The sequence below is a fragment of the Phlebotomus papatasi genome, chromosome 2 (assembly GCF_024763615.1).
Source record: "Phlebotomus papatasi isolate M1 chromosome 2, Ppap_2.1, whole genome shotgun sequence".
In the NCBI taxonomy this organism is placed as follows: Eukaryota; Metazoa; Arthropoda; class Insecta; order Diptera; family Psychodidae; genus Phlebotomus; species Phlebotomus papatasi.
In genome coordinates this window covers 106,651,403-106,666,679 of record NC_077223.1, presented here as the reverse complement: position 1 = coordinate 106,666,679, position 15,277 = coordinate 106,651,403, and the positions used below count along the sequence as shown (strand labels likewise).

The window sequence follows — 15,277 nt, the reverse complement described above, 5'->3', positions numbered from 1 at the left end:
TTGGCAGTGGGGTACCTTCGAACGATTCAAGCTTCAGACAACTGTTTTTTTTTTTCGTATGAGCCTCAATTAATCTGACCCATGTCAATATATATTTAATATTTTCTCGAATTTGCCTCTTAAATCGCTAAGAGTAGTGAAATATTCAAGACAGACACTCCCCTGCATCTCTATCTCCACAATACGCCCTTGGGTCCCTCATACCCCAAACACTTGTTTTCGGGCGAAAATTCCAGGATATTCGCTTAAATGCGATTTTTACACTTAAGCGTATACTTTGGGAGGGCAACACATATGCCTTTGAAAAACAATGAAGGCAATGTCTGTGGGGAAAAGTGAGGAGAGGAGCTTTAAACTGCCCTTTTCTGACCTACACAGTAAAAAAAATTACCACTATTATAGTGTGTAATCTTTCACACCACTATTATAGTGTTAAATTTGGAAAAAATGTTTAATTAAAAATTGTTTAATTTAAAGTTGTTGAATTTCAAGTTGTTGAATTTGGAGTTGGTGAATTTAAAAATTGTTGAATTTTTGTGTGTAAACTCAAAAATTGTTGAATTCTACATATATGTTGAATTTTTGCTTTTTTAGGCATATGGAATGTTTTTTTGCTGTCTCAGGATCCCCCCTAATGTGAGATGCTTACATCTGATGCTCGAATCTTTACAACATATTTATTATACTTATAAATATTTGATGTTCTATATGACCTTTGCCCATCGAAATGCATCTCGACTGAAGTATAAGTCTTAAATGGAAATTCAACAATTTTTACATAACTTTTGTTTAAAAATTCAACAACTTTTGTTTAAATATTCAACAACTTTGGTTGAAATACACACGGCTTCACACTATAATAGTGTGAAAAATTATACTATAATAGTGTTAATTTTTGATCATGTGACAAAAAATACCATAAAGTTGTGTATTATTTCACACTATAATAGTGGTAATTTTTAGAATTTTTCAACACTTTTACTGCACAAAAAACATTGTTGAAAATTTTTTTTACCACTATTATAGTAGTAAAATGTCAAAAATTACCACTATAATGGTGTCAAATTTTCAACATTTTCGAATTAAACAATATTGTTGAAAATTTGGAACTATAATAGTGGTAATTTTCAATCACGTGACAAAAAATTACCAAAATGTTGTGTATTTTTTAAACATTTTTAATTTAAACAACTAAAATCGTCGATTTTGCACTATTATAGTAGTAAAATTTTACACATTTTTTTACTGTGTAGGCAATTTATTGCCTGTGGTACCAATCACGGCTATCGGCGAGTCGCCTGTTGTATGAATGGGGAAGCTCTTTCAGCTTTGTCCGTGCTTCGTATGATCCCAAGCGTCGTAATGTATAAATTTTTCCACTATTCCACTAATTCCAACTATTCCACTAATTTAGTCATTGCGAAGCTTGGGATCGTACGAAGCAAAGGCACTGTCCTCTACCGTGATGTAAAGCGGTACTATGTGTATTAGAAAGTGCATAGATCGTGATAATATAGAACAGGTCTATCGTCTTGGGAGTTAAGATGGAATGGAGAATGGGGACTGTAGAATGAGTCTAAATAAATGGCCTGGGTGTAGCGGTTCCGAAAGGAAGAAACCCTACCAATTGACAAAACTTATTCGGGTACCGGTCAAAAAGGCGAAAGTCAAAACGCCGAAAGCTAAAATCCCGAATAAATAACTATAGCTACTCCGATTCCACAAGTTCCACACATTATCCTTGGTGTGATTTCGATTCTTTCGGAGTTTGTGGGATTTTGCCCTTTTTCCAAATTTTGGACTTTTGGCCTTTTCGGTATTTTGTTCTTCGCGATTTTGGCTGCCACCGATCCTAATTGGATCTTATGGCTCCGACACACCTTTTAGATCGGTAAAATTTTATGAAAACAAAATTCGCGTCCCTTTCTATCTCAAAAGATTTGCATAAGTCTATTCCACTCTTTCGGTCTTGAAATTGGACTGAACTAAATTTAATTTGGTGTGATGTTCAAAAGAAGAAGAAGAGTTCGAAAGAGTAGGATAGGCATATACAGTACTTTTAAGAAAGAAAGGAATGTTAATTTTGATTTTATGAAATTTTGCTGATCTAAAAGGTGTGCCGGAGCCATTACTGACGAAATTTAATTTTTTGATTTTCATTTATTTTTTATGGCTCCAGTATACCTTTTAGATCAGGAAAATTTCATGAAGTCGAAATTCGAATACCTTTTTCTTTCACATGTTTTAGATATGACTATCTCATTCTTCTGCACACCAAATTCGATTAAGCTACATTGAATTTGGAATGATGTTTAAAAGAAGAAGAAGAGTGCGAGAGAATGAGATAGACATATGCAAAGCATGTAAGACAGAAAGGGATTCGAATTTCGACTTCACGAAATTTTGGAGATCTAAAAGGTGTGCTGGAGCCATTACTATTAAAATTTTCAGTTGAAAAATTACTTTTTTACTGATAGACGACCCATTCTTTCTCAAAGGGTTTATGAATCCGATCCAAGGCAGTAAGTGTTAAAATCGAGTGGTACGATACTTCCGACATCCGAAAGTTCAAAATCTTCCTCCTTTCCCTATTCTCATTAATGTTAAATGATTCTTTTTATGCGTGCGAAGTTGTAGGTCAATTAGGAAGTGACAAAAAAATGTTAAAATTATGTTTTATGTTATTTTCCCAATGGAAGGTCGAAAATTACGAATGGTAAGCATATTATTGAGGAATGGCGTATGTGTTTGGCTTCTGAAAGTAAGAAACAATCGTCTGCAAATTATTGCATGTTAGTATTTCAACAACAAATGTGTGAGCTTATTATAACTTGAATCAAATGAATGATTTCTTATTGGTCTTTTCGAGACAAGACGATGAAAGTCTCTGCGTATAAAATGTGAAGAGTTTAGAGATGGGACTTCTTACTTTAAATATGTTCAAAATCTCTGTCAGTGAACCTCCGGCATTCACCTGCCGCCCAAACGATGACACATCTTTATAAGCAAAATTGAAAAAAAAAATTGTATGGAGGAGGTGGAGGAGTGATGTAAAAGAATCATTTAGAAATGTTGTGTATCTTTCTCACATTCATATATACTTACATCAATATGCATTTGATTCACACGTAGGTAGACGTGGTACGATACTGTATGTAATGCATATTTGTAGTGGGTTATATGTTGGGAAAATTTTCGCTTTACCGCCAGACTCGAGTGTTTCTCTTGAAGAAATGTGTTGTGTATATAAAATCGTGAAATATCATACGAATCGTACGACGAAAAGCAGCCAATCCGCGGAATGGGTGTGAGACCCACAAAGTTGCATGAATAAGCGGTATATGGCAGAGAAATAAAAGTAGGACGTGATAGTATTAGTTAAATAAGTAAAAATATTTCAATGTATTTAATTTCATTAATATTGAACTGAGAAAATAAGAAAGAGAGAGGTGAAGAGTGAAACTCGATGACGCGCAATGAGTGTGTAACCGAAAAAAAATCGGGAAAGTCATATTTCTGGACAAGGTTGCAATATGCCGCTCTTTATTGAGAAAAAAAAAACCGCGATATGTTCTAGTAATAACTCTCTCTTGATATGGCACACGAGGTAGAGAGGCTTAATATGATTTTATTTAGAAATGCTATGATAACTGGAATTCATTATTTAAATTACTATCCACTTTAACTATAGGGTAAGTGTGCCAAATTTCGGCATAGTTGCATGCAAACGCCAAAGTCTCAAATTTGAAATATAATATTTTTAATACAAACTGAATATATTTGTAACTTTTTTATAAGGAGTTTTGCTTGGTACCTTGTAGACAGTTTATCGTCTTTATTTTCTCTAAAATCATTCTTAATGCATTTTAAAATAAATAAAAATATAGACATAGCATTGGTGGCTTATTTCGGCCACCTTCATTATCATAGTTCCGTGCCTTTCCGGAATTCTTACAATGTCTTTTCCAGATCATCTTGTTCGTCGAAGCGACATTTTTATGTTATTTTTTGCATTGCTTAATCTCTAGAGTATGCAAAACATAAAAATTCAAGGAAATTCGAGGAATAAAAAATGTGGCCGAAATTGCAAGCTGGCCGGAATTTGGTACACTTACCCTACATGCCTAAAGCAAATCAAATACTTTCATCGCTTGTTTAATTCAATCAAATTCAATAAGAGACAATATTTTATTATCACTTTAATGATCTAACTGCAATCGAAGGAATTAATAGTTGAATAATAAATTTTATTAGTGAGAATCTCCTTCCTGATAACACTTAATCAATGGTCAATGGGTTAAGTGAACATAAGGAGTCATTGATTTAATTGAAGAAAGGTTAATAATATTTAAGTGATTGCATTCTATTGAATTAGTCATGCGAGAATGTGTTAAACAAAATATTAAATGATTTTTTTAGAGAGAGAAAAAAAGAATCCGTACAATGTGCTTAGTGTTCGTTTATTCATTGAAAGTGTTATTTATAGAATTTCAAAATGTATTCGTATTATTTGAGATTTCAAGGCAACACAAGGACTTTGCTTAGCTCATATGACACTTAAGTTGCAAAAAAAACCTTATTTCACTAGATAAGACCATCAATAATGCTTATTACTTTATTGAGCATCAATTAAAAAAAATCAGATAATTCGGTCAATTGGTCCCCTTCATTTTTTTAACGTAGCTGGTATTACAAGTTGCGATTTTTAGTTCATCTTATAATTGGAAATTAAGAGCAGCAAAGTATTAAAGTTAAGTAATCAATGTTGTCTCTCTAACCCAGCATTTTATGGTGTTTACAAGTCTTTGACACGAAAGAATCCAGAGTCAAGGTAAAATTAAAGCCGATATTGTTGCCAAAAAAATAATCCGTCCTGCTGGCAAAAATCCCTTAACCTGGCTTGATGTCCTTACGGTGGAATACTGCCTTGCGATGAGTATTCAGGTCTTCCAACTCGTAAGTTTGTCCGTGAACGGACAACACCTTGCTCTTCACCCATGGACAAAATTTCGCCTGAATCTTTTTATTGGCATCAGACAACACAAAGGATCGCCTGTAGACCACGTCACCCACGGAAAATCTACCCGGCTTCTTACGTAAATCGTATCGCTTTTTAGACGCCTCATGGCATTTCTTCGACCTATCCATGGCCTTCTGTCTGGCCAATTTTAACTCCTTTATCCTCTCTTCGATCGATGGAATCGTATTAGCATCGGAATGCGTATACTCATCCCCATGTGAAATCATATTTTGCCCAAAATTTAAGTAATACGGAGAAAATTGTGTAGTGTCGTGTACCGAGGATCGCATAGCCATCCCTATTTCGGCTAAATATTTTGGCCAATTTGTGTGTTTAGACCCTATATACGACCTGATAGCAGTAACAATAGTCCTATTTGCTCTCTCAGTAGGATTGGCTTGTGGGGTATACCCTGAGGTAAACCATTGGGCAACACCGAGATTTCTCAAAAAGGACTGAAGTTGAGCGGATTTGAAACTACTACCATTATCGGTCAGAAGGACACGAGGGACTCCGAACTGTGGGAAGACATTTTGAGACAAAATTTTGATAACAGAGTTTGCAGTAGAATTTCTAAGAGGATATAAAAGGACATACTTGGTCAGCTTGTCGATCAAGACCAAGATAAAGCGATGGCCCATAGTACTAGGTACTAAAGGTCCGATAAAATCGGCTGATAGATGTTCCCAGGGACGTGATGCAACTACATGATTACCCATCGGAGGTGTTAAATCATAATTCGGGGCCTTAGATTTCTTACAAGTTTCGCATTTACGGATATAATTGCGCACGTCTGTGCGAAGGCAAGGCCAATAAAAATATTCCGTAATTCTGCGGAAGGTTTTAAAGAACCCGAAATGTGCCGAAGTGGGATCATCATGGTATTTCTGCAAAATGGCCTGACGTTCACCCTTAGGGACACAGCATCTCCACCTAAAACTATAAGTTCCTAAAGGAGTTTTATAGCGGATATACTTGTAAAGCCGGCCGTCTTCTAATTTATACTCCGGAAGGCTGCTCGGGGATTTCGAGACTTGGTCATATAGGGACGCATACCATTTATCTTCCCGGGTCGAAATGGTATTAACGTTCCGTGAAAGGAAATCAGCTATCACGTTACTTTTACCGGGACGGTGGACTATGTCAAAGTCAAATTGCTGAAATTCCAACAACCATCTTCCTATACGACCACGGGCTTGCTTCTGGGATAAGATCCACTGGAGTGCAGAATGATCTGTCTCCAAAGTGAACTTGGTATGAAGCAAGAATTGCGAAAACCTTCGAAGACAAAATAGACAAGCCAAGGCTTCTTTTTCCGTAGTAGAGTACTTCTGCTCAGCCGCCGTGAACTTTCGCGAAATATAGCAAATAACTCCTTCCTCATTACCTACTCCCTGAACAAGGACTCCCCCCGCCCCAACATCACTAGCGTCAGCACGCACTATGAAGGGTTGAGAATAGTCGGGAAGTTTTAAAATAGGGGCAGATACAAGGAGCTGCTTCAATTCCGAAAAGCCACGGTCGGCCTCCGGAGACCATTCAATCCTTAAAGGATTACCTTTTAAAAGGTCGGTTAAAGGAGCCGAAATACTCGCAAAATTTGGGATGAAACGCCTGAACCATCCTGCCATACCGAGAAACTGACGTAATGCCTTGGGTGTTTTAGGGACAGGAATATTGCAGATGGCTTGGACTTTACCATCGTTTGTACTTAGACCCTGAGTGCTTAAAGTGTACCCCAGATAGTCTAACTCTGACATACAGAATTTAGACTTCTCCAGGTTGATGGAAAGATTGGCTTTTTTCAAACGACCAGCGACCTCATTTAAAATTTTCAAATGGGATTCAAAATCTTGAGTGAGAACAATGATATCGTCCAGAAAACAAAAGACATTGGGCTCTAAGTCGCATCCAATAACTATATCCATCAGTCTCGCCATCGTCATAGGACTATTTACTAAGCCAAAAGGCATTCTTCTGTAGCAGTACATCTTTCGTCCTGGGATAGCGAAACTAGTTTTGATCTGAGATTCTTCATCGAGCGGAATTTGCAAGAATGCGTCACTCAGATCAATGGATGATAGATATTTGGAGCTTTCTATACGATTAATAATGCTTTCAAGATTTGGAATAGCATAAGCATCTCTTATTGTTACTTTATTTAAACCTCGAGCATCAGTGCAAATTCTAATTTTGCCCGATTTCTTCATTTGAATATTAGGAGGTGAGTTCCATGGAGAAAAAGAAACTTCCCGAAGTACCCCCATCCTAACCAGTCTCTGAATTTCAATATCCACTGCGGGAAGAAGATGATATGGGACAGGATAAGATGGTTTCCTTACGGGAGGGTTGTCACCAGTATCTATCGTGTGCTTTAAAATATCCGTGCAACCGAAAAAGTCCTCAGTAGTGATTAAAAAGTTTTTGATGGATTTTTCTAACTCCAGTCGTTCTGACTGGGAGAGCAGAATTTGATTATCCTGGGAATCAGGGACTGTTGAAAGTGCATTCAACAAAACTGGTTGTATGCCAAAGGCATGCCAAAAATCCATCCCCAAAGTAAAGGGTATGGAAATTTCAGGGACTAATAGGGTGGGAATCAATTCTGTTCTACCATTGAAAGTTATCATTAAATCGACTACTTTGGTGGATAAATAAGTTGAACCATCGGCTACACGCACAACGATATTCGAAGTTCTTGGGACTAATTTTAGAATTTTTACTAAGTTCATGCAACCACATCCTAATATACTCTGAGACGCTCCACTGTCCAATAAAGCCATAGCCTCCTCAATGTCAAAAATTTTAACTTTAATATAGGGACGATTTTCCCCGTTAGGGTATATAATAAAGGATTCTACCTCTGAGGGAGGGACAGAATCATCAGAAATTAAGGACTCATTGTCTGACTCAAATTGTATTAAATCTCCCACTGTATTTGAATTTACATTAATGGTATCAACAAAAGAAATGAGATCTTGGTCATTGGAATCATCCATAGAGAGGTTTTTTGGAGATTCCGCGACCTCAGACTCTCTGTCTACTACTGGGTCGCATTGGGTTCCCCCTGTTGAGGGTTACAAACTGGACAAAGTCCATAAATAGTGCCGATCTTACCACACTTGAAACAAAGGTATTTGGGTCTTGTTGGGCAACTTCTAACATTATGGGAATTGCTCTTACAATGTATACAAGAATTTTTTCTGAATTGTGAATTGGGGTTGGAATTGGAATTGAGATTGGAATTAGGATTGGAATTAGAAGATTGAGAAGTACCCTCAGCACCATTGGATGAGTTACTCCCCCCACCCTGTCTCTGAATTGAGGAAAAATTGGTGTTTCGCCCCCCATTCCGCCCATTATCACGTGAAGAGGAATTTCTCCCCCCACCCCTTCCAGATTGCCTGGAATTGCCCCAGGATGAGGAATTGTTCCCCCCACTTCGCCCCCTTTGATCAGAAGTCCTGGCCAGGGACTCTGAATTATTTGTGGATGATTCCTGAAAACTCCCTATCTCATTAAATCGCACATTTCTGGGACGATCGAGAAAAGCATAGGAGCGGTTCCTCTCAATAAGTTTTAATTTTTGGGATAGCTCCGCTAATGTTGGGATTTCATATAGAAGAAGAGCATTAGACAGAGAGTAATGGAGATTTCTACGGATGAGACGAACTTTCTCGACTTCCGAAATTTCTTCATCCAGCTCCTCGAAGAGAGCTAACATGGATGCAAGAAAGACTTCTGCATTCTCCCCCACCCCCTGCTTTCGATCCTCAATTTTCTTCCTAATAGCGAAATCGCTCTCAAGATTGCAAAAAGCACTTAGAAATTTCTCGCGGAACTCCTCCCACGTACAACTTAAAAGATATTCCGAAAAGGAATCATACCACGTTTCAGCCCCATCGGAAAGTAAGAGTCTTATAGACCAAACCACCTCCTGCAGAGAAACGCCCTGGATCATGGCCATTCTCTCAACATCCCGCAAGAAGATTTTGGCCTTTCTCCCCTTGCGGTCACCAGAGAACCTAATTCCCCAGTCCTTTAACTGCAGGGGTTTTAATCTACGTGGAGCTGGTGTAGGAAACGGGTAGTGGCGTGACAAATTTTGGGGTTGAGAATCCCTAAATTCCCCAGAATGGACAGAACTGGATCTGCTGGAGGATCGAGATCTTCTACCAGCACATGAGAGTCTCAATTGCTCCATCGAATCCTGAATACTTTTCAGGATATTCTCAAGACCTTTTATTTGAGCATTCTGAACATTAAATTGCTCAACCGTAACAAATTGGGATTGGGGCCTATCTTGAGGCTGAGACACCGTGGATCCAATATTTGGGATGTCGAAAGTATCCCTACGGTCTTGCGAAAGGCTCAGATATGGGTGCTTAAGAAATTCTGGGACAAAGGACTCACTGGAGGCAGAAAGTTTAGATGTGGGCTTCTCAAATGGTACCTTCTTCTTCTCCTGGACATAACAATCCGAAAATAGGGACTTTTTTGGGCTTTTAAGACGTTTAGTCTTTTGGACAGGTGAAGCAGGACGAGGAATAGCACCCCCCACTTTTCCCGAGGCAGCATAATTCTTCAACTGTTCCCTGAACTGTTGCCTAAAATTTGCAAGTTCAGCAAGAGCAGGACCATAAAGGGCATTTTTGGGATCTCGAGGGTCTGATGTGAATTTTAATTTATTTTCGATGTGCTGAAACATTGTGAAAATCTCAGCTTGCTTCGAAAAAAGGACCTCGATATTCCCTACTTGCTCTCTAAATTTTTTAATAACTTGTAAGGTGTCATCCCTAATTTTTTTAGCATCGCCTTCAACGGGAAATAAAGGGTTTCCGCCAGCAATAGCAACCTTTAAAAGATCGCGGGCTTCTTCTAATGAAGCTGGCCATTTAATTCCCCTGGCCTGTAATTCCCAATCCAGTTGTTCTTCTGAGAGAAATTTTGGATTGAAATCCTCCATTTCTAACAGAGAACTCCCCAAAAGAGGGTAAAAATAGCCGAAAAAAGAAAAAAAAAAATCTCCCAAAAAGGGAAAAAAAGAAAGAAAAATATCCTAATACACTCCTATTCCAGAGAAAATGGATGAAAAATCCAGAAAACTACACCCAATGGAGATATAAATCACGAAAGAAAAAAAAATCTCCAACGGAAAATTACAAAGAATATTATACGGAATAAATTACACGACGACAAGTAACAAATTAACATTCTCTTCCACGCGCCAAATTTTTTATTACCCCACCGTTAGGTCAATCGCATTCACTCCTAATGAGTTGCAAAAATCACCAAAAATGCACTGATAAGAGGTCAATGAACTCTGGGGAACCGGCAAATTAACCATGGGATAAACTTGAAAATCTACTCACGATTTCCTTTTGCGTCGGGCGCCAAAATATTGGGAAAAATCTTTTATTCCTCCCTTCTATTCCCTCCGTTCCTTCCTTCCTTCAGGTCCCACGTTCGGGGCAAGGACTATGTCCCACACTCCCCTGTGTTCTCCGGTGAGAACACTCCCACGGAGGTTGAGATGGGAATTTGGGAGAGGTGGATGTGGCAGAGGTTACTCCGGAAAGCTCAGCATTGGGCTTGGTGTTCTTGGGGGCTCCCGGTGGCTTCAGTAGCTTCAATGCTTGGTGGTGATGATGGTGTTGCTGCTGGGGATTGGGCTGGTGGAGATGGGCGAGGTGATTGATGTTGCCTCCTCGGCGGTCAGTGGTGAAAGAGACCGATTGGCGCTCTTTTTCTTATCAGCTGCTGCTGATTTTTCTACCTCCTCTCCTCGTCGCTAGCGCCCTCGTCGCCTCAGCAGGGCAACACACTCCACAGTTTTAAATTTAAATATGTTGCGCTCGCAACAAGATTTCATTAGAGCAGTGCAACGTCTAAATCTATTAGCTGTATATTTTGAAAGTTAATGGGGAGGGAAAGAGTTGCCTCAATTAATTTGGAGATGAACGACATTTGGAAAGCCAAAGGAAAATAGCTAAAGAAAAAATACAAGGGCTGTGCTTCAAGTTATTTTTATTGTACATTGTAAAAATAAATAGAAGATGCATGGTTAAAGGCGTGAATGGATGTCTTTAAATGAAGATTGACATGCATTCAATTTTCTTATGAATTCCCTCTTTATCAAGCTAAAGTCAACACTACTTAAGAAAAGTGGCGATGTTAAAAACATTCCGAGGAATGTTCAAACTCATGTGGGGAAAGAAGTATGTTTTGAAAATTGGTTCCACATTAATAGGATGAATAAAATTGTTTGTAATACTCATAAGTTCGGTCTTTAAGCCGAGTTTTTCTTGTGAATCGGATTTTATTTGTAAATTCTGATTAGGAATAGATAAACTTAAAAAAAACTATTCTATTTTATGGTTTTCCTCTAGAAGAATTCTGTAACAGTATGACAATGTCATATGACAAATTTTCATATTAAATTCTCTAGTAGAACAACATTAAAGTCCAGTGAACATCTAATGGATAACTAAGTAACTGATATCTGTCGGATTTTTGATCAGTTCTTCCGAATATACCACGTAAAAAAAATTTTAATTTGTCATATGACATTGTCATACTGTTACAGAATCCCCTACCTGAATTCAAATTAAGACATGCTCCATTAAATTCAAACTTTAAAATAGTGATGCCTTATTCACACACTGTTAAATATTTAATTCCATGAAATATTATACACTGATAAAATATTTCGTCGAATTGTTCGTAAATATTTGTGAAAACCTACTGAGGACTTACAAAATGCTCGTAAATTGTTGTAAATTACTAAAAAGTTCGTAAAAGTTTGTACTTTGTCTGGAACACTTTACGAACAATTGAAAAAATTTCACGAAATTGTGTGTTTACGAACATTTACAAAAATCAGCCGGCAAAGGAACAACAATTTCTCATCAAGCGATCATGTTACAAACAATGTTTGTGAAAAGATTACAAACTTTTACTATCTTTGCAAATTCACAAACATTTACAAACAATTTTACAAAATGTTTTTTTTTGGTTTAGTAGAATAGCGATCTGTGATTGGATTTCTTTTAGATTCAGATTGACTGTGTCAAATTCCGGACATGTAGCACAATTTATAGAATCTTCAGTGTCCGATATTGGAATAATAAAATTAATACCGGCACGACATTCAATAGGGGAACTAGGCCTTCATGCAAAGGTAGTTCAGTTCGGAATATGCATTATTATTATTCTCAGTGGATGCAATTGAACAACTTTAATGCCAAAAAAAAACTCCTTGTGACCTAAGAGGGATTCGAACCCAGGACACTTGGAAAATGTTAACACAATGTCAAGACACTTTTTGAAATTTAACTGACATTTGTATTATTTTATATTACCCGGACGAGTAATCGGATAAGCATATACTGTATGTTTGAATATTTTGACAGTCAAGCTTTTTAAGATAGGCGTAGATTATAGCCTGGATTAATCCCTATCTGTCACACCTCACCTTTAAGAAGCTATCATAGAAAATGTCGAAAATACCCCTTATAGAAAATATATGTGATGATCGCTCTTTTGCGCTCGTAGCGGTGAGCATTGAAACTGCAAAAATTATGTTTCCGACGGTGTTGCATATCTGTCACTGTCCCAGCAGCGAAAGTAAAACTTACATGTAAGTGATAGTGATTTGTAAGGCTCCGTGTAAGCCTTACTTTTCAACGACATGTAAGCCATACGAAGCTTTGCTTCCAAAATGACTAACATGTATGGTGTATGAAAGTGTAGACTATCATGTAAAGAATAAGGAAGTCACATTGTAAGGCTTTCTTTCAGTGAACATGTAGACGATACAAAGGCTTTACCATGTACTGCTTTCGTAATATTAACATGCAAGGTATATAAAAGGGTACGTCATCATGTAAGGCTTAAGTAAAGTAAGGTGTAAAGCTTTTTTTTTAATCAACATGTAAACTATCCTAAAGCTTTACCATATTTTGCTTTCATAAAATTTAGAAAAAATAAGGTATATGAAAGTTTATACTGTTATGTAAGGCATAAGTACAGCAGAGTGTAAGTCTTTCCCTTCTTCGACAATAAATCATTATGAAAGTTTTACTATGTATTGTTCGCGAAATAATCAATATGTAAGTTTTATGAAGGATATATTATCATGTGAGACATAAGTATGCCTTACGAATGGCTTATTAGAAATTTTCACTTTAAGAATATAATTCATGCGAGCTACACCGAAGTCCTGCTATGAAGATTTAGTTGAATTATTTTATTTCTATTCATCAGTGGGGTTTAGTTTAACTAAAACCTACTACTAAGATGAATGATTATAAATATGGTTCTTATGATCATATTCTAGTGTAACTTTTCTAAGAAGAGTCACTTTAAGTTTTGATACGAATGCTTTTCATGAAAAGCGTTCGTCGGCTTTAAATTTAAGGCTTAAGTAGGTGACAAAAAAGTAGTTCTACAATGTTAAACGTCCATAAAACTTAGTTTAACGTATGGCTCACAGGATGGTCCTTTTTAAGGCTTACTTAGAGCATTTTTTGCCTTCTGGGATGCTTTACATGAATGTATTTCTTATGGTTTACATGTATTTATTACTATAGTTTTACAGAATTTGCTTACAAATGCTTTACAAGTGTATTTATGTAAGGCATCCTTAAAAGCCATAAAAATGCATCAATAGCTTTCCTATGCCTTACAAGTAAGGCTTACGTAGGTGACAAAAGTGTGGTTATACCGTGTTAAACCTCCATAAGCGATAATGATTAGTAAGGCTTACATGCACTAACATGTAAAACTTATGTAAGGCATTTTTCGCTGCTGGGAACCACCTCACAATTTGACTCATATGAACATTAACTTTGAATTTTAAATTATCATCGATTCCACACGCCATGTTGAATCGATCGATAGTCGTTACGTCACTGGATCACCTGGGGTGGAATGATAACTTTTCGACACTATCAAATCGATAGTATCGATAAATCTATATCTGTTAGATTATGTGAATGTCGACTTTTTACGGATTGTTGGGCCATTCATTGTAACATTCTTAAAAGAATGAGACTATTGATAAACATCTATATTAGTTACAGAAAATGCAGCTATCGTTTAAATTTTTCAGTGTCCAAATAAAGTCTCAGCGTTGGACGAATTATCCTGTGTTTTTCTTGTAAATTGTGAATAGTTTCTAAAATTCTAATTTTTAGAAACAAAAGATGTGTCCGATATTACAAGCTGTCTAAATTCGGTACAGTTCTAAGAAAGCTCTTGCCCATAAAAGACATGTGAATCAGGCTTAAGAATTTCTCTTTATTACATATATTTTTATTTTAATATCGTTACCCGAACATCAGATATCAATAAATTTTTACCAGTCAACACTTCAATATCAGAAATGATATAATTCCACGGAATAAAACTGTTAATTAGAAAAACAACATTCTTACCGGACTAGTATCTTATTTATTAAATTCTTTACTACTTATTTGCATAATTTACGTTCAATGTAATACAAATTGTAAATTAAATGATTTTCAGGTGAAATCAATTTGACTTTATCTCCCAAAAGTAGAACATTGATCAACTTTTTGTGTTTTATGTGATTGTAAACTTTTTTGTCATAATGAAATAATTACAAAAAAGTTTAGAATTATATCTTTGTGATTCAGAGTAATACCCCTCTGAGATATCTTTGAGAGAAAAAAAAGAAAACTAGAGAGAATTGAGAGGGAGAGAGTACGAATGACTGCAGAATCTCGTGTATTTAAAAATAGAATTTTACTTCAACGACCTAGGATGTTGGAAGAAAAATCGTATGAGAAGAATTTATACTGTATAGGAAAAAAAAGATAAATTTTATTATGTAATTTGTGCTTTCAGGTGTACTGACGGACATTCAAGATCATTTTGGCATTAGAGATGATCAAGGTGGACTCCTGCAAACGGCATTTGTGCTATCGTACATGATATGTGCTCCTATATTTGGTTATTTGGGTGATCGATACTCACGACGATGGATAATGGCCCTTGGAGTGGCACTCTGGAGTGCTACGACACTCTTGGGGTCCTTTATGGATCAATATGGATGGTTTCTCACATTTCGTGCTCTCGTTGGCATCGGCGAAGCCAGTTACAGCACAATAGCCCCTACAATAATTTCAGATCTCTTCATATCTGACATAAGATCGAAGATGCTGGCCTTCTTCTACTTTGCCATTCCCGTGGGATCTGGATTGGGGTAAGATAGTCGCAAAAATCTCTGGGAAA

The 15,277-nt window shown here is 36.8% G+C and overlaps 1 protein-coding gene across 4 annotated transcripts in view; it reads left to right on the top strand.

The window, feature by feature from the left end:
• Nucleotides 1-15,277, top strand: part of LOC129800673 (protein spinster) — a 33,642-nt gene that overhangs the window by 6,731 nt on the left and 11,634 nt on the right. For all 4 annotated transcript variants that reach the window (XM_055845247.1, XM_055845248.1, XM_055845249.1 and 1 more), the window contains exon 2: nt 14,891-15,248. In XM_055845247.1, coding sequence (XP_055701222.1) covers nt 14,891-15,248 — 358 coding nt within the window. The remainder of the gene's footprint in view (nt 1-14,890; nt 15,249-15,277) is intronic.